General features: G+C 36.0%; 1 protein-coding gene across 50 annotated transcripts in view; it reads right to left on the reverse strand.

Annotated features, from left to right (window-relative positions):
- Positions 1–11,418: 11,418 nt before the first annotated feature.
- Nrxn3 (neurexin 3) overlaps positions 11,419–24,463 on the reverse strand; it is a 1,541,537-nt gene continuing 1,528,492 nt past the window's right edge. For 25 of the 50 annotated variants that reach the window (XM_063240987.1, XM_063240986.1, XM_063240985.1 and 22 more), the window contains one exon: positions 11,419–14,185. In XM_063240987.1, coding sequence (XP_063097057.1) covers positions 13,884–14,185 — 302 coding nt within the window. In that variant the 3' untranslated portion in view covers positions 11,419–13,883. Of the gene's footprint in view, positions 14,810–22,030; positions 22,566–24,463 lie in introns of those variants that run through there. The other 25 variants (XM_063240946.1, XM_063240947.1, XM_063240951.1 and 22 more) reach the window with 3 other exon arrangements.

Consider the following 24,463-nt stretch of genomic DNA (forward strand, 5'->3'; position numbering starts at 1 on the left):
TTAGCATACTTCTCATCTATGTGAAATTATTTAATCTTCCATCAAAATACTATTATAGTTTGCATACACACCATAATGGATTATTCTAATGCAGTTTAATATTGAACTGTTAGTTGCATAGAGGAATCATGTAGCAGATATTTATTCAGAAACATCTTGCACAGAAACTTCTGGCTAAGTTCAGGTAGGGCATTCAGTTAAACAATCTCTCTCTCTCTCTCTCTCCCTCTCTCTCTCTCTCTGTATCTCTCTCTCTTTCTCTCTTTTTTCTCTGTCTCTGTCTCTCTCTCCTGTTTCTTATGAATCCAGTACAATAAAAGAGAGAAAATTCTTTGATAACAGCTAGCGAATATGATTTTTATTCTTCTTTCTGACAAGATTGTAAGTTTCACAGAGGAGTTCACTCAGTAATAGTTACCACTCCATGTCACTGTGGCATCTTGAACACGAAGGATAAAGAACATTCTGACAAAATTCAGTCATGCACAGAAAAGTGGGTAGAAAAGCAACATGGCTTTGATCTAATAAATAGTAACATTTGAATCTGGAGGACATGAAGAAAAAATTAATAGGAAAGTCCTGTACTCCAACAAAAAAGTATGAATAATCTGAATGAAAATATTTTCAAGTATGCAAAAGGCTCAAATGTTTCCTACTATTCATACCTTAATAGAAAGCTTATAGAAAGTATGCTTTATACAACGAATGTTGTAAACATGAGAAAGATATGAAACTCAGAAGATAGGAAATCTGCCATAAACAGGGTTAGGAAAAAACAAAACAAAATGAAACAGCTTGGTGACAAAGGTTGATAACCCTGAAGGTGACAAAAGAGCAACTACAATACTTGAGAAGGGTTCTAGAAAGAGACTAAAGAACTTTGGGAGTGGTCTGTCAGATCTTCAGATATATTTGGCCATTTAAAAATGTATCTTGAAATTAGTTTTCAAAGACCATTAATTGGAGTGAAAATATTTAGTCACAAGTTCTAATAATCCCAAGAAAATGGAAGAAAAAAGTTGTAATTATATCTGTAAAAACCATACATTAAATAAAGACATGTAAGAAAACAAAAGTAATCATACTGTACTACTCTACTCAAAAAGGCAATATTTGCATAGTCATAATCATGAAAGCACCAAATAGCATCTAATCATAATATACGCTTAATCACATCATCTAATATAAGTAGAACTAGGAATGAAAAACAAGACATTAGATAGAATTCTAATGCTTCATATTAGGAAATTGATTAGCAATTCTTTAGGCCAGGAATTCAAAATGTAATCACATGTTTTACTTAGGAAGGAGAATGTAATTTTCAGAAGTAGCTAAGGGAAGAATGTGGCTGGCCCTGGCAAGCAGAATGAAGGTGGAGGAGAGGAAACGTGGGACCAGGGACTGCTGCTATTTGAATAAAGCTCCTATTTATTCTGTTGAGTTGTTCACATATATTGCTTTGAAAAAATAAGATTAAATATTATTGAACTCAGTCAACCTATTGCATATAGACATAAAAATTTGGTAACAGTTCATCAGAGAATTTTCCTGTCATTACTGGGGAACTAAAAATATTTCACTATGTGGAACATAATAATAATAGTAAGTTAATAGTTTTCTTAAGCATGTGGATTTTTCTGCAGAGGGTCTAGGAAATGTACCACTTGATAGTATGTCCTACATAAAATGCTTCTATGCAAATTACTTAACATTTTTGAGTTTTCTCAAATATACCATGAGAATAATTAAGTCTATATCACAGGACATTTTAGGAGTAATATCTCAGTTAGCATGATAACAGTTACCGCTGCTAATATTGCTGTTAACTCTGGTTCTGTTACCATGGCCTACTTTTGAAATTGGGAAGTTCTATCAGTAAAGGATCAAGTCTACTTCTAAATTTACTAGAAATGTGACAGTAAGTTTGAATTTTCTTAGTTCTGACAGAAGGAAAATGCTAATCTCAGAGGACTTTTATAAGAAGTAAATGAGATGCATAGAAAATATTTAGCAGAATTTGAAAAGCTTAAACTGTTCAATTCACTGTATCCTCATTTTCTATTTGATCACTTACCTCTAGTAAATTAACTTTTGCTCTGCATTGTCAATTGTAACAAAAAATTTCTTCAGTGACTCAAAGAGCTTTTAAGTTGGAAGGTACCTCGGCCATTAAGCAATAAACAACTCAATCACGCTTTTTAAATTAGTGCATTTGAGCACTTCTTTGCAGTTTTGTGCCCTTATAGGTTGCAGTGTATATTACTCATATTTCTGCTGCTGGGACAGAATACCCAACACTCTCAATTTAAAGAAGGAGAGGTTTATTTGACTCTTTTCTTTTTTTTTTTTCAGTGATTTCAGTCCAAAATTTGACTGGATTCAAGGCTGAAATACGCTGAGAAGGCCTGGTGGAGAATGGCTGCTCATCCCATGACGGCGGGAAGCAGAGAGAGAACGGAGGAACTGGGCATACTAAATTTTTGTTGGATCACTGATCAGAATGGTTTGCACTGTCAGTGTTTGAATGTCTATCCACTTTTTATGCTTTGATTTTGTAACTTGAACAACTACTTCTAAGAACAATATGTAATTCATCAACTAGTGATTTCTTAGTGTTAATTTTTCTTTTTTTAAATTCTGTATTATTCTACCTTTTTTCTATTTTGTTTTTTCTTTCTTTCTTTAAATAATAATAATGACAATAATAAAAGAATATATCCTTCCAGAGCATGGCCAGGGACCCTCCTCTTCCCACTAGATTTGAGCCTCCTAACACCACATTAAGAAAATTTTCAATGTAAACCATAACACAAGGGTTCTCAAAATGTGGTCCCTGGATCAGTACAGCATTGTCTTAGGATGTTAGAAATGCAGTCTCAGATTTACTTTGGATCCATTGTATCAGGAACTCTAGTGACAGGATCATCCATCTGTGTTGTGAAGAGCCCTTCAGGTGAAATTATGAGATATGTTTGCAAATGTTGTGAGTAGCAATGGGTCAGCTATATTCAACTGTTCTATCTAGAAAAGTATATTGGTATTTCCTTTCAGTCAGACACTGTAACAGAAACTTATCTTGGTACAGCAAGTACTGACTGGCCTGTTACAAGTTTTATAAAATCATCTGGCTTCAACCAGTGGATTTAATTACTGGTTGTTCTTAAAAATGTTGATTTATCACCAAGTCTTTAAGGTTATTTCCAGACCTCTGGTTTTCTTGTTTAAGTGATGACACTGCTCACGTCTATTTTCTTGAAAGCTGATATACTGTGCACAAACTTGTCTCCCCTGTTGAATGTTTTACATAAAACTTACATATTATTTGGGTATAAAACAGATAATCTCCCTTTTACCCAACCAGAACATACCTGGTAGAATTTTTTTTTTGCTTATATGTGACCCTATAGTATAATGATTGCCAGGTGCTTGTGATTCTTCAAGACAAGTTATTCCAAAAATATTTATCTCTGTAGTCACGAGAGGTGGTTCCTAAAAATACTTTTTCTGTAGACCTTTTGTTAACCAGGGATTTAGTGTTCTTGAAATCTCAGTGAGCAACATATATGTCTTTGTAACTCACAAGCCACTATAAAGTCAGAAAGTTTCCAAGGAATCAAATTTAATAAAGTTTAACAATCTAAGAAGATTCATCTGAAAGCAGAAACATAAAATAATAGAATATGAGTTATGCAGCAGAGAGGAAAAGAGGTAGGAGAGAGGCAAAGAAATAAGCATAACTGGCATTTTAACGGGAATGAGTAAACAGTCTATATTATACTAAATCTCCTAGACATTTGATCTCAATAAACCAGCTTAATCCTCAGGGCTATTCTGGCAGCATGAGATAACTGCTTTGAAACCAAAATGTATTTAGCATAAAACTCACATTCCAATATTTACGATGTATCTGCCTTTAAAAAATAAATTGGAAATCCCAACTTCTTTGAGGTGGTACAAAGGGAAGCAGCCCCTTCTGTGTGTCATCTAGCACCTGTCTGCCAAAGCCAGCACTTGGATGCCCACTGGCTAGCACACTGGAGCCCTTGTTAGCAGAGACTCTCAGAAGCCACTGTTTCATCTGAGCATTGTTTGATTGCCTGGAACTTTGAAAAGCGTCCCCTGCTTATGCACATGCAGAAGGCTCTTTGGTATGGCTGTGCCTGCAATAATAGTCCCACTGCAACTGATTTATGTAATAGAGACCTCCAAGTTACATATTAGCATATGATCAGCCTCTAAAACCCTTGAGCTGAAAATAATTATTATTTTCAGTATTGACCATGACTGAAGAGTGGCCAATTTTCCTTTTTCTCTTCCTTTTTTTGTTTTTAAGCCCATTAATTTACCAGTATCTAGGGTTTTTATTAACAGACACTTTGCCAGCTACCACTCCATAACTTTGAGCTGTCTATTATAAAAGCTATTGCCCTAGTGTGCTTTTATGGGATCAGACTGCACATGATTACTTGACAAGAGACGATGCCAAGGAATGTCCCTCCACCTAAGCAGACAAGTGACTTAGGTTCATAAAATACATATTAGGAAATTAGTATGCAGAAGATCAGTGCTTTAAATTTTTTTTTAATTTAAAAAGAAAAAAATAATGATGTTGAAAACCTAGGCAGAAGACCAGCACAATGATTAAGGGATTTTATAATTTGTGTCTATACAAGTGCAGATTACTTAACTTTTTTCTTTTTAACAAAGATGTCTAGGTTGTATGTGTGTGTGTGTGTGTGTGTGTGTGTGTGTGTGTGTGTGTGTGTATGTGTATGTATTCATGTGTATTTATATAGAATTTATTACTTCTGGAAGAGTGAGAATGGGAGAAACAGAAAAAAATGCTATTATTTTGGATGATTTAACTCGACTTTTCTTCTAATCAATTACAAATCACTGGGAAACTAGGAGCAGCTTTTCTACATTGGCTCTCCTCCCCTTCACTCCCTGCCCTTCTTCCTTGGATGCTGAAGAGGATCTAAGCTATCTTTTCATTTCAAGTTTGACATCATGACAAATCTGGCTACTCATACATAGGCATACACACAGCATACTCTCCTGACTGACAGGTGAAAACTATCAGTGAAAACTGTACTGACTACAAAGGAGTTCCAAAGAAGTTTTGGCTTTTCATTATCAATGACACTCCTAATTTTATCTACCTTAGACCCAATACTTTATCCTACTTTCTCTCTTTTCTTGCAAACATAGATGATTTACTACATTTTGAAAATGTTTATATGTGCTCTGCTAGGTTTCTAAAAACAAAACAAAATGATACAAATGCTTAAGCACAGGATAGGAAAGAAAAATTGTTAATTTACTGAAAGGAGCAATTGCAATTTTATTCTGTCCCATGAAACTACTAGCAAAAGTTTCTAGTGATACAACCTGTTTATTCTTTAATATACTTTAACTATAATAAAGGAGAATTTCTTGTCAAATTGTTGTATATAACTCTCTGTCTTGATTCTTTCAAAACACTCTTCTAATGAAATTTCTCAGTCAAAAAACAGGAAGAAAAAACAAAAGGAAATTACCATTGGCAACAGCATGTGGAGCAGAAATAAAATCATAACTTAACAATGTGCTAAATGAACTCCTTTTTTTTATGTACACTCATGCAAATTCCATGTAGTTTTAGCTGTTGTAAATACATGAATATAACCACTGAAATACATTAGATTTCTGGTCTTCGAGAGGTAACAGTGGATATTTAAGTTCCACGCATGTAAATCAGTAGTGTTCCTCCTTATTCACTCCCTTGAAGGAGCAGATAAATTCAATTGTACAATGTCATATTTTACAAAAGACATAGCAACTGTGTATAATGTATGGACTGCTTTTTATTCAATTTAAAAGGTGATTGAGCACAGTTAAATTGAAATACGGACAAGCTGCAAAATCCTTTCAATTTCTAAGCAATCTCATTAAATGAGGAAGCGCCTACTTGATAATCTCCTCTTTTATGTTGTCATTGAATAAAGAACTGGAATCATGCCATTAGTTGTCCACCAGAAAGAACATTATGTAGTTACCCTGAAACACAGTGAACAAGACTAAGATCTAGAGACCCAATAATAATTATTTTCTGAGTGTTCCTTTTTGTTTTTTAATTTCCTACAGTCCTAAAAGATATTTTTTCACTGAGAGGTGGGGATGAATTAACAAGGCAAGACCATCAAAACATTAATAAATTCTAACTAAATTATGGATAAATGGAAGTTTGTTCTATTCTCTTTCTTTGGGGAATATTTGAAAATGTTCACAATAAAACATCACGTTAAAAACAAAATCAAAATAATATATATTAATAAAGAGGCACAAGTTGCCTGAAGGCCTCTTGCATTTTTTAGTGTTTGGCAAAGCAGCTGACACAGGAAGCTGAGTGCTGGAAATCCAGGAAAGTCATAGACAGCTCAGGGTGGAGGCTGCCCTGGACCAGGGCCAAGCTGGAGCCTAGAAACAAAACTAGTAGCACTTAAAAGGAAACATTATAAATGGACAACTGAATTTTATATTTTCTTGGCAAATGAAAGAGTTTGAGAAACATGAACAATGCTTACAAAGCTGCTATTGCACTTCTTGGAACTGGCTCCATCTAGACATAGATGTAGCAGCTGAATTTGAGCCTTCCTGAGTAAGTTAACAATGCCAAGTTGTAGGAATGGCCAACATTTATTAAAGTTTGTGTGCCAGGTGCATGCTTAGCATGTTACATGCAGTAGTTCACTTAATCTTTCCCCCAAAGCCTACAAGTAGCATAATATAATTATAGATATGAGAACTAATAGATGGGGTAAGTAAAAATCTAAAGTTATCACTCCAAATCCTAAGCCATGTATTCTGCTTGAGAACCCACATTCCTAGTCACTAAAGGCTTTAAGGCTTCTTGAAATTCACATTGCTTATTTAATACATCGCTAAGGTCTGACTATGGGTCCCTTGACTATTCCTGGCTTACGTAGACTCACCACTGCCCAATCTTAAACCATGTCTCTGTCCTGGTCGCAGGATCCTATACCTCATTGTTTAGCCTCTAAGCCTCTTTACTGTCCAGCCCAAGTAATCATTTCAGCAATATTAGGGTTGCTTCTGGGTTCCTTGATTCCACTGATCTTCTGAAATGTTCATTTTGCCTGTTCCTAACACCATGCCACCTGCCATGGACTAAACTATACCTCTGGAAACATCCCCACACACCACTACCACCACCAGCACCACCAGCACCACTGCAGAGGCATACCACAAGTTCCTTTGTTGAAATCCTAGCACCAAATGTGATAATATTTGGAGAAAGGGCCGTCAGTAGGTAATTAAGGTTAACTGAAGTCTTCAGGATGAGGCACTAATAGTACTGGTGGCCTTAAGAGGAGAGAATATACAGAAAACTCAGAGCATTCACGCAAAAAGGCCATGTGGACAAACAGAGAGAAGGTAGTTATGTATAAACCAAGAAGAAAATCCTCTTCCAAGATGGAAACTGGACTTGACCTGAAACATCCAATCTTCAAAGGAGTGAGAAACTTGCTTTCTATGTCACCTAAATTGTGGTTTTTGTCATAGCACTTCTAAAAGATGAATACATTATATTATCCCATTCCTTACTTTCTAATTCAAATGCCTGTGGAGATTGCCAAAAACAGCTTGTTTCTTTAGAGAAAACATTACATAATTGAAAGTGTTCTAAATTAAGAAAACAAGGTTGGCTTTTAAATGACGACTGCACTACTTACTAGCTATGAATCCTTGGAGAAGTCACCTATGTTTTTTTAAAAAAAATAAGCTATGCAATTGGGAAACATCTGTACTCACTATTTCACAATAAATGAGCACATTTATTAAAAAAAATATAAGGTTTTGCTGTTAATGTCAGACAACGCAAGCTATTTCATTACTGATAACTGAGTTCTCCTCATCACAAGTTTTTCAGCCAACTTGTGCCATGAAGTCATAGCCTTGTTTCTAGGTGGCCTTGTCCCTTGATTTGGTTGACAGGTGAGACTCTTGGACTATCACTGTCTCCACTTTGTCACCTGAATGACAATATGTCAGTTTCTGGTCTTGCTCATTCTTTGTTTCTGTAGAGGTAGATCATCTTTTTTTGCTACAAAGTAACACCTCTACCTGGAATTTCAGTCCATCTACTCATCTTTCACATTTGCTAAGAATGGATCAATGGTTGCCTTTTTCAGACATGCTTATGTCCTCTTCCATCCACAATATAGACCTCGAAAACTTAATATATCGTCCTCTCTCTCTCCTTTTCTGGACAACATTCTCCAAACTTTTCTAGTTGTATCTTCTACAAATGTAGTTTTAGAATGCAGAATTCATCTCAGTTGTGATTTTTATCATGCATTAATGCTTTGCATGGAATGGCACACAGATTTGATGTCTGCCTATCAGTTCTGAAGGCTTTCCTAACACCTCTACTAATCTCTGAACTTGGTTTGTATGTTTTGACAACTATTTGCTATATGTTTACTATGTTTCAAGCTTGTTAGAGGCTCTCAAATTTAGTAATCAATTTATAAACATTCAATAAATTATCAAATTGATTTCTAAAATTTCAATTCTATTGGGACATCTACAGGGTGTAGACATTTTTGGAAAAAGGCTCTAATTCCAACTTAAGTATGTGTGAGGAGTGCCTTGGTTTGTATAGATATATGTAAGATTCAAAACAGATTTAAAATCCTAATAGCCATTTTCTGTCTTGGATGAAATAAAGTAAATATGAACAATAGTGGTTTGGTCAGCTCATATGTGGTCATCTGGTAAATATTTGATGAATTATCAAGAGAGCAAATATTTATAGTAATGTTCAAATTACATATTAAGTAGATTTAGAAGTTTGTGGGAGGAAAGCAAGCTAGAATTGGAAGGGGTCTCTAAATCATGGATGGCACCATAACCTGGGAAAGACAGAAGACAGATCTGTGAGGCACCGAGGAGAGTGCCATTTGAATTGTTCTTATAGGGCCTACAGATTGAACAGCTCTTTGTGCTAAAAAGCACAGGACTGTATCCTTTATGTGAGTGAACATATGGAGTATGGAATATATATGGATACTGAATCCAGGGCTTCATACATGCCAGGAAAGCACCCTATCTCTCAGTCAGATCCCCAGCACTAAATATTAATGGGTCTATTTATGTTTCTGGTGGAAGAATCAGAAAAGGCTCAAGGGTAATAATTTAATTGTAGTGGGGTTAAAATGATTGTTTCAGGTGATAGCAAAATGATTACTTTGCTGATCTCCACCATTTATCTTTCCTATACATTTAAGAGAAAATTTTGAGTTTTTTCTCTACAATAATAACAGATTACAAAAAGATAATATTAGTCATCATTATTTCAGGGCTTTGGGCAAGACACTGTATTCATCCCTTGCATCTATGATAGCTCATTTAATTATACAACAGAAATATGAGCTGAGGGATAGCTTTACAAATTCACAAAAGACACTAGAGACCCTAAATCATCCTCAAGGTATTACAGCAGGTACAAATGAGCCCAGGATTTGAAAGCTAATATTTGAACCAAGTATTTCTACTCTAAGACCCATGACTGGATTTAAACATGTGGGAAAGGGCTGGTATGATCTCAACATTTCCTCAGAGGAAGACAATGAGGAATTATTTATTGATATATTTGGACCATCCTCTCAATGGACTCTATTGAATTACTATTATCTGAAAAGTTTAACATTTTTTTCCTTTTCTTTTCTTTTCGTGTGTGTGTGTGTGTGTGTGTGCGCGCGCGCCAGAGATCAAACTCATGACCTCACATTTGCCAGGCAGGCACTGTGCCACTGAGCTATATGCCCAGCAAGTTTAACGTTTTCTAAAATCTAATCACAGTTGTTTTATCTCAATTTACAGCCACCTACTTAAAATGTGCAGTCAGATGCTCTTATTTTACCAAATATCAATAGTATGTTACTAATGATGTTTATTTAATCAAAGTATAAGAAAAAAAGACTAGTTCTATCAGTCACAGCTATTAAACTCAGTATTGCATGGCTACATTGCTTTGGCATGATCCCTTTTGGTGTAGAATTTAATATAGAATTTCTAATTCAAGAAATAAACTATTATGTAAGGAATGGCATGGGAATTTCAAGTAAAAACAACAAGGAGACTCATATTTTTAAATATCTACTCTGTGTCAAAAAAATTTAAAGACACTTTATATTAGTCTTTTTCTTCCCAAATTCCCTTATATTCTAAGTCATTGTGTTGTAATGTTTTTTTTTCCCCAGAAGATAAAGACTATATCAAATAGTGGAATGTTCCCCGTATCAGCAGTACTCCAGCTGGAAAATCAGCCCAACTCCATCTGAGCGTCATCCAGTGTCACCCTTTCCATGAAACCCCTTCACTCTCAGTTCAGCAAGGTCTGACTGGTACATGATTAGATCCCTTAAGCTCTTCGTTTCTTTGTCCCTGCATTTTAAAATGAAGACGATACTCTTCATGGATTAAACAAACTACAAAGCTCAAAAGAACACAGCATCACCATAGACATTAATAGATCTTTCCTATTTTATGTGAATTGTCTTTGACAAGAAGCAAAAAAAGCACTTCCATAATTTGCTATCACTGAGCCTTCTTTTACCTGTTCCCAAGACAGTCAGTAGCATAACCATTGAATTAATAAAATCTGAATGCCCAAGGTTAATTTTATCTTTCAAAAATTCTAAGTAACTCCGAGAACTGGGAACCAACGAACAGATATAGGACAACTGTTTAGTTAAGCCTATATTTCTGGGTCATGGTAAAAACTGGGTATCATGAGGGTTGCACAACTGTCAAAGTAAGTTTTTGCTTAGGAACCCACAGATAAAGTATAACCCACAGATAAAGTATAATAATTGTCTAAAGAATTTTATAATCAGAAACTCTAGAAAAATAACTGTTAATATCGAACACTCAATCAAGTTTTATATTAGGACATGGTGGTTTTTTTTTTTAATTTTTTACTTTCAATATGGTGGGAAAGGCTGCCAGCCTCTCTATGCTTTATGCTCTGTATGAACACATTTCTAGGATACTGTTCAAAATTTGTTGGCTTACAAAGTATATTTGAGGTATAAAACACTTAAAATGACAATATTCAGAATACAAAGCTCCTGCTACCTTACCTTTCTGAGAAAATTGCTTTTTCTCCTGGTTCCTCTATCATAGGAACCTACATGGCAATGCCTCAGTCAACAGTTCAGAATTACTTGTCCCATAAATATGCCACATTTCATAGGCTTATTTAGGTAGTTAGTTAACTGGTTAGAAAAATTTATATCATATGAAAGTGATCCCAGTTTACGTGGCTTTTAATGAGATAAGACAAATTTACACCCAGGGCAACATTTTTTTTCAAATGGTAAGAAAACAAAATTGCATCATAATACAAGGTTTTGGGAAGAACATTTTATTGCTAAGCATATCCTTGAACTAAAATGCAAATATGAAACAAAAGAGAAGAGGAAAAAGAAAAAGCAGTAACATCACAACATCGTAAAATAAACTCCTTTAAGGTCTGCTAATAAAACAACAAGAATATGATAAAAGCTCACATACAGAATGCACGTTTCCATAAAATTGTCCAAATAGAAACTTACACTAAAAGGAATATAACAAATGTATATTTTTACTCAAAAATAATGTAAGGAAAGAAAGCAGGAAATCAGTTCACAAGACCTCAAGACTCCAAGAACAGTAATCTTTAACAGACACCAAGATATAATCAACTTCTTATAGGCTGGGCCATTTATCTAAAATCGTGCTTTGATATCTTTTTATAGTCCTGTCTTTTTTAATGACAACAAAAAATAAAAGTAAGAAACTCATAACACATTGAAATATCAGATAAGGAGGAACACCTCTTTCCATACACATTAGTAAAGGCTACCATTGTTTAGTTTGCACTTTTTGCCCCATGTCAGATATTTTTTCAAAGTCAAATATTCATGCAACTTACAAAGACCGGCAAGAATAGATTTCTAAATCTAAATAGCTGATTGGTTTTCATCTGTACAAAAGAAATCGTATATATCTGACCATCCAGAAAACACACTCCATTTTTGAGCGAATATTTGTCTTGCTTTGTCTCTTGTTTTTTGAATAGCTATGGCCACACAACCAGGTTATTAGTTTTCTGTACATTGTTTCCTCTTTACAAAAAGAAAATAAAAGGACAACCAGAATATAATCCAACGAAACTGAAATAAACAAGGAGAAAGTAAAAACAGTTCCTAAAGCAGTATGTACATAGGTGGCTAAGGAATTATACCAGCAAAATGTAGTAAAATATGTAAACAAAATCTGAGATTTTTTTTTAAAATTCTCTTCGACACAGTTAACTGTGACAAAACTAAAACTCACGCTTTCTTCACATTTTAAGGTTTACTTTTTTGTTGTTTTGTTATTTTCTTTTAAAATAACATTCTCATTCCACTTCAAGACTTTAACAGATTTCTGTGTCAGTCACCCCATCAAACATACCATGATAAATATATCTGTATATATATATTTATTTATATATATTATACTATTAAATTCCTTTTTTGAGTGTCACAGCAGCTTTATTCATTTAGTCATTGATTTTTTGTTAAAAAGATGGGCGAAGGGACACATGAGCACGTGGAAGGACAGAGTTCTCCGAGTCAGGTTACAAAATTAAACCACTATGAAATCCATTATCATGTGGAGGGGGCGGGGAAAGGACTATGAAGTCGGTCATGACATGGTTGGCTTGTGTGACCTTTTGTGGTTCCATCAGAGTTAAACTCCCCTACTGTCTGTCTGGATTGTTCAACAGACTTTGGCATTGTCATTTATTATTTATTTGCATGCATTTCAATTACAGATCCAGCCTACCCCCCTTCCTTCCCTTCCTGGGGAAGGTTTCATTTTCATTTGTGGGGTTTTCCCCTTTAATACAATTTGGGTAAATGGACAGGAACAATATTAAGTAAAGCCAATACTCTGATCAAACCAGCTCTAAGCCCATGTGTACGGGGGCTTGGCTGGGAAACTGTGGAGTTAGATCCTGGGGGACCAGTTTTTCAGATCAGTGTTATCATCTGTCACGTGGGTTTGCTATGTGTTTAGCACAGCATCTTACAGGAAACAAACAACAGATTTTAGAGACACCACAACCTGATATGTAGAGTGAATACCATGGTAGCTTTAGAGTTCATATGGCAATTGTCTCTCTTACTTTTTTGTTTTCTGAGTTTTTATTTTTTCTGTTTCTTAACTTAAATGCAGTCTCAAAAAATCTCAAAAAAATATGATAAACAAAAACCCAAAAGCCATTTTTCCCCTCAGATCTTGAAAAGTTACACACACACACACTGGCCAGAACCAGATAAAGGTGATTTGTTTTTGTTTTTTTGTTTTTTTGTTTTTTTTTTAAACTTTTTTTATGTTTTTGATTTTTACATAATGAAACTGAGGAAAAAAATACATCGTTACAGTCAAGCTGCACAGACATTCAGACTCACTTGGTGTTATGGGCAAGTAAGCCATGAAGTTGTCTTCTACCTTTTGTCAAAGGTCCTGCAGAGAAGGGAGCTTGAAGTCCACGGACACGTGGAGCCATGGGCTCTCTCCAGGGCTCTAGTGTGTGCTTTATGATACAGCAGGGCAGAAAAGAACTTTCTGTCTCCGAGCCCAGGACAGCCAAGGCTGAACTTTCTCCATAGGTGCATCTGTGTGAGTGTCCTTTTAAAAATGGTTTTCCCCACCAGAGTCGTGGTACACACCCCGTCTCGCTGCAAGGTCAGTTCTGACGTCTGTGAGATGTCATGGCCAAAGCATCCATGCGCGCAGCCAAAGGCGCACGGTCTGAGCGCACGCTCCCAGCGTCACCAGGCCTACACGTAGTACTCCTTGTCCTTGTTTTTCTGCTTCTTGTGGCCGCTCTTGGAGCTGGGCTGCTTCTCCTTGAGCAGCGTGCCGTTGCTCTGGGCCGAGTTGCTGATGTAGTTCCGCGTCTCGTCCACTTGATAGGACCCCTCGTCTCTGTTCCTGTACTTGTACATGGCGTACAGGAGGATCAAGATGCAGAGGGCGGCAGCAGCCACAATGCCGACGACCATCCCTGTTGTACTGCTCGACTCCCGGATCACCTCTGAGGCCCCCGGAACCCGTCTGATTCCCGGCTCCGTGGGGTTTGCTGTGGGCACATTACGGAACATGGGGGAAGTAATTAGTGGGTTCTTCAGTTTGGTGCTGTCTAGCTCATAGGCAGTGGGCAACGGAAGCAAGACTAGATCAGGCTGGGGTTTGAGATCACGGTTATTCATTTTGCCAGCTGGCAATTTGGGCACCATCCCAGACGAGGAGGAAGCTGTGAAGCGGATCAGCTCAGGGGACAAAGATGTGGTAGTAGTCCTACTAGTTTCGGAGACTTTGTTAGGTCTAAAGTCCTTGGATTCCCACTTGGGCGCATGTGCTTTGTAGCCACCTTCGAAGATTGAAGTGGAAAGACTCTTATCTGTTACCAAGGAGAAGGTGGTGTAAAAATCTTCATCATCAGTAGGGGGCAGGTTAGAGTCAAAGGTTTCCCCTGAGCCATACCCAGATATCACCAAGCCATCATCATCACAACCATCGCTGCCTTGGTCCGACAAGCAAGGTAACCCCGCCTCAGAGGTCATGGACAGGGAATCTTTGGTGGTCTCAATAATGGTGAGGAGGGGGCGGAAGGTAGGGGGAAGTGTAATGGAAGGTGCACGAGTAGCAATAGGAGGGGTAGCTAAAGGGTCTTCTACAAGAAGAGGGATAACTAATTCACCTCCTGGGATTGAAAAGAAAGAGAAAAACACAATTAGTATCTGTGTAGGCACAATTTTTAGCACAATTCGATGAATATATACTTTGAAAGGTTTGTCTCTGAAATTATAATAAAGTGACCTGGATCCACATAGGGATCATTTCTGGGTGTAGTCTAAATCATTTTAGCTGATTTAGAGACCCTTTTATGCCTCTGCCCACCCAAAACTCAAATCTTCAGATCGGGGATTGGATTGAAAGATACTCTCAAGTAATTATTTAGAATTCAAATACTGTACACCATGTCCAGGATCTGCTTATGAGATGATGACTCAATCAATTATATTGTTACAAATACTGAATGGATATCACACGTGTGTGTCTGTGAGGGGGAATGTACACGCAAACACACACTTTACTTAAGGATTTATTAATGTATTTACATCATTTCTCTACCTTCTTAGGTTATAAGGATTAAAAATATCGTATTTTCCATATTACTGACCAAAATCAACATACATGAGAGACCTTGCCTTTGGTACTATCTTAAGTAATTGCTTTTTATTTCACATTTCTTTTAAATCGGGAAGTAACACAAAATTTAGTGTATGTTTAAGTTATGGGGATATTGATTTCTTGAATTCTAAATTGCAGTTCTGATTTGTTACATGCAAGGGACAGTTTTAACAAAGAGTGACAGGCTCACAAAATATTAAAAATGTTCATCTACTAAATTCATTTTGATTATGCCTTTCCAGAATTCTCCCGATTATTAAATGACATCTTGCCTTGTATTAGTCTAACACATGTTTATACACTGTTTTTATTCTGTATGCTAATCTGGAATCTAGATTTTAAAAAAAACTCCCAGTCTAGATGTCCACAACTTTATGTAAAGTTGCTTATAAATTCAGCAATGTTGACTTAGCAAAGTGAGTTTTCAAATCAGAGATGCTTTACCAGACTGGCAAAAGCATATTTGTTTACCCACAGGCCCTCATTATTACACTTGTAAACACACAGACTAAGTCAGGAATGATGGTTCAAAATAGTTCATTAAATCACAATGCCTCGCAAATCATGGGTGCCAAAAATATTCTGTAAGAGATAGCACTCCATGATGACTCATCCAGGTCAGCAGGATAATCAAACTCTCCTTTGTTTCTCTTTATAATGTTACTTTCCAAGCAGAGAGAATTTCAAGAAGTCACAGTTCATATTCCTTCCTGAGATTATTCTAGAAAACTTTATCCCAACTACAACTTAAAAAACTTGTCTTCCAGGAATGCTTTGTTTGTCTCCCTAACTAGGAATTTGAGTTGTTAATATGATATTATTGAAGACTGTCCTAATCTGATACAGCATCCTTGTGTATCTTGTCCCTGGTCATTTATAACTTTCCTGAGATGCAATGACTAGAACATCTCTTAACAGACTTGAGTTGCCTTCCTTATTTGCAATACAGTAGAGAATTTGTGGTGGTTCCCTATCGCAGAGTTCTAGGGTCCTATCTCAGAGACAAGGCTTTATATGGTCTTCTAGGATTCTTAAGGAGACTGACTCCCAAATTAGAACTCTCCCACCCAGCATTCTGCATCTTGTATCTTGAAATATTTCCTGTGCCTCAGTTAGAAATAAACTGCTATACTATGATTGGCCAGATTTCAGGTGTGTCAAGACAGAAAGCTATCGCTTGCTTTCAAAGCACAAGGGAACTCCTTCCCCACACAGGTCAGAGGCCTTTATCCCTTCCCTGTGGAGCCAATAACACTGTTATTCCAAAAGAAATTGAATTGGAACATAATAATAACACTAATAATTACAATAACGTCATCAACAACAACAATAATTATTATATACAGTGATCATTTGAAAGGCAAAGGAAAACTGAATGTTTTACTATCATCTCTGGCCCATGTGATAATTTCACTTTATGTGGGGAAATAAAAAAAGGACCTACTTGGGAATCTCAAGATGGTCTGCAGCCAGTACTTTAAACCCAACCTTCTATCCCAGTGCTTAGAGTTTAAAACTATTGAACAAAATGATCTTTACGTACTTGCCAGAGAATCAGAGTTGCTTTACTAGACTAGCATGCCTATTTTTTTGTTGTAAGCATATATAATTCATATACCTAGCGACTTAGTTAATGCATAATTTACACACTTTTGCTAGTGCTTATAAAAGGTATTTGGAGCATGGTTCCCTAAAGGTAAAAGAGTCCTAAATCTAACCCTGAACCAACTGTTTTTTCTTCTGATGTATGTGGGGGGGCACATTTAAGGTGAAATATGGAAGAAGGCAAATTTTAAGTAACAAGTGTAAGAGAAATAAATGCAACTTATCTAGAGGCTCTTGAGGGATTTCTTAGGAACAGTTTGGCTTCCTGTTAGAAAACAAGGCAGAATTTTTTTCCCTCAGTTAAGTTCAACAAATGTTTAGCATGTGAATTCTTTCTTGCCATAAATATCAAGAGTTATTTGTTCTTTATGGCAAGACAGACATGCCACCAGGAAAGGGAGCAAAGAAGAACCGGAGTAAAGAATCAGGAGCACTGAATTTATTGGGAGGCAAAGACCTGCTACACACAATTTAGGTAAAGATGTAAACTATTGGGTGGGAAGGAAGCTAGTGACTCTAAGTGAAATTTAGCTAACTATCGTGATCACAGAGTGGCATCCATTTGTAATTTTAGTGTGCCATCTGTGACATCCAACTGGAAACTTGAGTGTTTGTTTCTTTTTTGCTTGTTTGATTTCCCTCTTTTCAATGCTAGCTACAATTTCACAGTATCTTTGTTGTTTAAAATCTACAAACTCTACAAGCTGCTCATTCTACAGTTGAATTATTCCGTTGCTCTAGGTTTCTCCTTGCACATTTAGCACCCCAAAGAGGCACATGCTGTGGACTTGAATGTAGGGCTTAGACCACACGTTACATGGCGGCATAAAGCCAACAGAGACCTTGGGAGGTGGCTGATATAGAGAGCGTCTAAAAGGTTGATGATCCCCAAAATGAAATAAAGAGTTTACTTTCAAACTAAGATAATAGGTATGCTATTCTAAGTTTAGATACTAACATTTGTCAAATCTACTGATCCACTGCTTTCTCTGCCATTTTATTATTAATTCTGTCAACAGTTATAAAAATGATAAATGATATCCTCTGTAAGGAAAGTTTGAGTCCAAATTTTGGAGATATTTAATCACTGAAATTGTAGAAACATTTTTCTTGGTATCTCAAGCAATTGGAAGAGCCCCTCTAATTTAAAATGAAAAGGCCAGGAGTACTGAGATCACTATTATAGAAAGGAGTTATAGGAAAATAGATGTACAATTTTAGATAACTAAAAACATAAAAACTGTCTGGGACAGTTTCATGAGTTGGGGTATATAATCAATTTTAATATCACATATTATCTTTAAGATTTAAGGTTGTCATAGTGTACGATTAGTCCTCTGTATATGAGGGTTCCATATCCACAGAGTCAAGCAACTGCAGATAGAAAACTTGTGTTTGTATTAAATCCACACACTTTTTCTTATCATTGTTCCATAAGCAATACAGTATAATATCTATTTGCACAGCATTTATTTTGGGTTAGATATTCTAATAAATTAGAAAATATTTAAAATATAAACTTATATGCAAATATGATGACTTTTTTCTTCCTCTTCCTCTCCTTTTCCTTCTCCTTCTTATTCTCCTCCTCCTCCTCTTCCTTTTCCTCTTCATCTTCTTCCTTTTCCTTCTCCTTTTTCTTTTCTGATTGTTATTTTTGTGCAGGGATCTCCCTGTTTTGCTTCAGCTGGCTTCAAAATCCTGGACTTCAGTGATTCCTCTACAACAAACTTCTGAGTACCTGGGACCACAGCTGTGTACCATGATGCCTGGTTTACTATGTCATTTTATAAAGGGCAGAATAACCACAGATATTGAATGGAGGAGGGGTTGGGAACAATCTTTCATGATGCCTCTACTGGGGACCCAAAGTCATTTGAGATGGGAGGTTGTTCATGAATTTCTCACTATTTGATCTTTGGTAGAAATGATTTGGTTTATACAATTTAAGATTTGGAGTTTATTTCTATAATTTAGAGTTTACTAGCCTCAGAAATGTTGGAGTAGCCTTATTTTTTCACTGCCCAAAGACTATGGAGTTTGGACCAATCCTGTGTCTACGATTGCAAAAGAATTCATAAAATCAATAAACCTAAGGTCACAAAAGGTTGGATAGAAGGAGGCCAAAACTGGACTTTCAAAACTCGAATTTCCTCGGCCATCCACAGAATTTTTCTCTTCTGGATAATAGCTATCTGTATTCCTTAAAGTTAGCATTTTAAAATCAGGGATATATACACTTTTTTGACAAGGTTGTGCTTTTCTTTAAACTAGAGAGATCACTAGAGATATAAAAGGTCTATTTTAGCCCTGAAGGCTGCCCTGCCTTTTTGCTTTATGAGTATATTTATAGATATATAATTCATGCCTCTAGGGCTGATATCTAGCAAAAGGAGCTCTCTGCCATAAAAAAGACACTGTTTTAAAAATTTAATAGAACTCATCTGAACTGTGAGGATATTGTGGATGATGGTGAAAGTAGTGGGTCACCAAAAAAAAATAAGACCAGCATGAAGCATCAATGTGGCTTCAGACATCGTCTCTCTGGAGATGGTTGCATCTTAGAGGTCACAAAATTCAAAACAATGAAGCTCAACAGAGGGACTCTGGAGAGGACGCCATGCTCCAATTCCTTTAATTTCTGTCATCTGTTTGGACCCTTTATGTCTTTTATTTGTATTATTCTAATTCTCTGTTTGGAAAGCCACATCAATATGGAGAAAGCATTCTTTCTCTCACTAAATTTGCCTCTCAAACATATTATTTAGTTAGTTGGTGACATAAAAGTACTTGTAGCACACAAATACCTTGAAGCTTATAACCACAAAATTCTCTTTATTTAGCTTTGGGAAAAATAGTTATAGACAAACATAGCCAACACTTGGGGAGATGTCACCAGAAAAATCTCAAAACTCAAAGAGGCTTAATTTCTATTTTAATATGATGAAAACTTTTGGGTAGAACATGGTTCCCACAGCAAATTGTTTCTCTGAATTAGGTTTGATTATGAAAGGCTTCAAAATGTTGTTTACATGTGTCTAGGAAATACTAGCTATATCCTCTGAATGCAGTTATGCATTGTAATATATGGAAAGCCAAGTGGAGAATTTCATTTGCTTATAGGAGTACTGCCTCTGAAGTCAGTGAGATTCAGGTTAGCATTGGAACTCATGTTATTGCTTAAACTCTAATTCAAATAGGCATGATAACTACCACATCTGCCTTAAACTGTTGTATGTTAAGTAGTTAGCACAGTGCCTACTGACACTCAGAAGTGCGAGTTATTGATATTATTACTTCTATTAATATTTTTGACCTATAAATATTAAAATCATTAATCAATTTCTTCTTTTTTATGCAATGGGCACATGTTAACATAGAGATATAATTACACTGGATCTAGATTTTTGAGGCTACTTTAAACATAATTTGTGGGATGACTTGTAATCATTCAATGACTTTGCAGTTTTGTTTTGGTTTGGTTTGGTATTGGGGATCAAACTCAAGACCCCACACTTGCCAGGCAGGCAATTATGCCACCAAGCTAAATCCCTGGCCAAACTTTGTAGTTTTAAAACAAAATGATCATTCATTAAATTGCCCTCAGGATAGCTTTTTCAAAAGAAATTACAAAATTTCACACAATTAGGTAAACTAATAAATATATCATTAAGATGTTCTTATTTTTAAACCCAAAACATTATCTGACATGTCAAAGAACACAAAATCATATGAACTGAAGCATAGTGATTCTATCAAAGCTGATAAAACATATCTATTACCCACCATTTTGTCTGGTATTTTTTATAATCATTTCAGGTAACAATGATATTTGCTATTATAGTGAAATCAGGAATTTCTTTATTTAAACAATAGGGTTTCTTACCAATTTTATGTTTCCTGATGCGCATATGGCAGCATGAGTCCAAATAACCTTAAGGTCCAAAAATGATCTCATCCTAGAGTAACACACAATGGTGGTACCTACCTGGAATATTTTCTAAATGAATGTTTAGATATGAAAATCATCGTGTTTCTTCTTGATAGAAGCTTAAGATTCTCTTAAAGTTTACCTAATTAAATCCTTGAGAAAAAGTGTAAAACTATTAACAGAAAAGGAAAAGGAGAAGGAGTCAGAGAAACAAAGGAGAGGAGAGGGAGAAAAGGAAAATGTGTGCATTTTTTTGCACACTCCTGCTTTGGCTAGAAGTTCATTCTGTACATTGAAGGGCATCAGTATCACAGTACAGTACCCTGGAACACCCAGGGTTCTTGATGTCTTTATTCTCAGTGAAACAGACTTTAAAGCCTGTGGTTATGGTGACAGCGTAATCCTGGATTACAGCTAAACTCTATCATATTCACTTGAGAGTACCTTATTTCCCCTTTGCTGAAACAAAATAAGGGACTAAATTCCCTTAACGCTTTCCAAAGAATTAAAATAATGGTGATATTATCACTGATAGTATTGAATTAACTCAACTCAGTATTCTCAGGATACAGACCACCCATATGCTGTAGAAAATGCTGTATCTCACATGGAGATAGCAATACCATCAAGGATTTAAAGTTGATGGTCAAAGGAGGTTGAGGCAAAGAGGGTGGGCATTCCTTGGGTGGAAAGGATTATGTAGCCACCCTCTTCTACTCCGAGTAAAATTCACATTGACTACGGAAATCAACTCAGCCCAAAACATAAGAGAAAAATTAAGTAAATAGACACAAATGAAATAAAATGCTTCACATAGTTTTCAAAATCATAATAGAAACTAAAATCAACTTCATCAACAAAGTAAGCTGAAGGAGAGGAAATAACATTAACAAGGCATTCACAATATAAAAACACAAAGAAAAGTAGAAACAAATAAAAAATAGAGGCTGTTTTGGAAAAAAGAAGGAAACTATTTCCATAGAGGCACAATACTTTAAATTAAAAGAGAAAAGCATACCATATTATTTGATAGTCAACTTACATCAACAAATTGCCCGCATGTTTTTTGGCATGAAAGAAAAATTTACAAAAGAAAGTTGTGTAAGAATGCTCTTGGACAAATAGAATTGCCATATTCTTGTAACTTGCTTTTTTTGTTGTCATTTCTTAAAAACTTTTGAGCAAAATGTCTAGTTTTTCCAAATATAATAATTTACAACAAAGGATGATACAGGGAATCAACGACACATACACCCACACCACATAACATGAAGAGAAAAAAAAATCTGCACTTTAAGAAATTTTTACTTAGGAAAGGGGGTTGGGAGGGCATCGATTTTGAATTTAAAATAATTCCAATTGCGATGACTGAAAAATGGAAAAAGTTTACTTTTATGATGGGCCTTTTAAAAATAACTATGAATCTACACGGTTTTGAATGAGTTTCTGAATTTTCATAGGGTTCCAAATATATATTAGGTTTTTTTTTTTTTTTTTTTTTTTGTCTTTTTGACAAATTTAGGCATTCTTTAATTTAAGGGAATGGATGACAGCACATAAATTTTAACAATGCTAAAGAAAGGGGTGTGGGAAGGGAGGATGTAGAGGGGGAGGGGTGTCTATGAGTGCACTACACAGGAGATGAAGATGAGGGGAACAAATGTGTAAGTAAGTCGCCATGTCCATGTAAGGGCGGCACGGAGTGATCTAGCAGCATTAGAGCTTCTGGCTGTAAGGAAGGGATGGGCAATATACAAAAACAAATGAGCCTACACATGCCCATCTACGGAAATCAAGAACAGAACTCTAACACTGACAATCTCACACGCCCTAAGCTGCAACTTCTTCAACATGCAATTACTACTCCAAAAATCATTACAGTTTTATTTTAAGATTGTCAAATAATAAAAGCAGTTTAACTTGTTTTCCTACTCAAAATAGCCAAAATACATCAAATAATAGTATCAATAATTGGGATCAAAAGGTTAAAAGCAAAAACAAGAAGACTAGATTTATGCATTCAGCTTGAACAACTTCATCGGCAGCCACACAGCCCCATCCAGAGTTGAGGGGTTTACAGATCTGCGGTGGGAATGGAAGGCAGTGCTGTGTTGGGAGCCCCCATGCTGGGTTGCTAATTACTCCCCAGTGTAGAAAGGGTACACTGGGAATGACACTGTCTGTCTCCCCCACATCACTCATGTTCTGCACAGCACAATTTGCAACGTGGCTGGCTAATCTGAAGGATGTGGATGTGAGGATTCTGCAGATGAAATTGTTCTACATTTAAAGAGGGAGTGGGGAAAAATAGGAGAAAACAGTTCATAACTTTTTTCTTATACTTTGGATAAAACCAAATCTAAAGATATAAATCTAGCGATTAAAAAGAAATACATCAATATATAGATATAGATTATATATAATATATAAATACAAAAAGCATTTCATTCCCAAACAAGAAGGGAGAAAATAACAAAAAAAATAATTTAAAGGAAAAAAGTATTTCACACATTTTCAGGGATGAACAACCAGTTGCACACGCTGAAAAGGCACAGACAGATCAGTCAGGGGACACGTTTTTTGCTTTTTTGTTTTTTCTTGATTATTGATTCCCCTTTTTGTGATAGCCAAAATTGGAAACAAATTTTACGTATTGTTTTTAAAAATACATGAATATGTTTTGGTCTTGCTTCTTTAAAAAAATAAAAAGGGCGTGCAGTCTGGATGTACGTCATAAATAGATTTCCAAGGAGAAAGTGGCTGCCTGACAAATGGGGTATTCTTCATCATCCTTTCACTATAGGAATGTTAATCAAGTTAACACATGCTTAAAGTAAGTTGCATTTAGGGAAAGTAGAAAAACAGAACAGCAAGCTAGGATTAGGGAGAGGTCAGCAAGGATGGGAAGAAGGTAATACATTTTGACTCATGCCTTTCCAGGAGGGGTGAAGGACATTCCATGGCTTCTTGCCAATTGAAAGAAAAGAATGAGCATGTACGAATGTGCTCGTGTTTGTGTGTGTGTGTGTGTGTGTGTGTGTGTGTGTGTGTGTGTGTGTGTGACATGTGTTCGTGTGTTGGATGAAGTGGAGCCTGTAGTGACAGAAACTGAGGATATGAGTTGTCAGTTGTGCTTGGAAAGCTGACCCCATGCTCATTCATAGCTTTAGAAGGCATGCGCTGTGAGGCATGGTGGGCTTGTGAACATTGCTTTGTATGAATCTGCTTGGGTTCTGTCAAACTGACAGAGTACCACAGATGATTATAGAGTGGTAAAGTTAACCTAATAACTGGAAAAATTATCAATATTTTTGATAGTTGTAGTGCTAAAACCTCACCCTAATGATAGCAGTATCAGTATTTATAAACATGGAGTAATTATGGAAAGAATATGACTTAATGAAGTAAATTGAGGATTCAGTGCCCAAGTACTAGGGAATAACTGGGGAGACAAAATGTTTCACCAATGAATGTTGAAAAAAGTAGAAAAAAGAGTGTCTTTGTATAGTGTGTGTCTAGCGTCTGTGCATGCAGTATATGTGCAATGTGTGTATATAATGAATGGTGTATGTGTGGCATATTTAGTGTCTGTGCATGTGGTATGCATAGTGTGTGTACAGTGAGTGG

This window comes from Cavia porcellus, unplaced genomic scaffold (genome assembly GCF_034190915.1).
Source record: "Cavia porcellus strain 051 isolate PalLab524CR breed Dunkin Hartley unplaced genomic scaffold, mCavPor4.1 scaffold_31, whole genome shotgun sequence".
Taxonomy (NCBI): domain Eukaryota; kingdom Metazoa; phylum Chordata; class Mammalia; order Rodentia; family Caviidae; genus Cavia; species Cavia porcellus.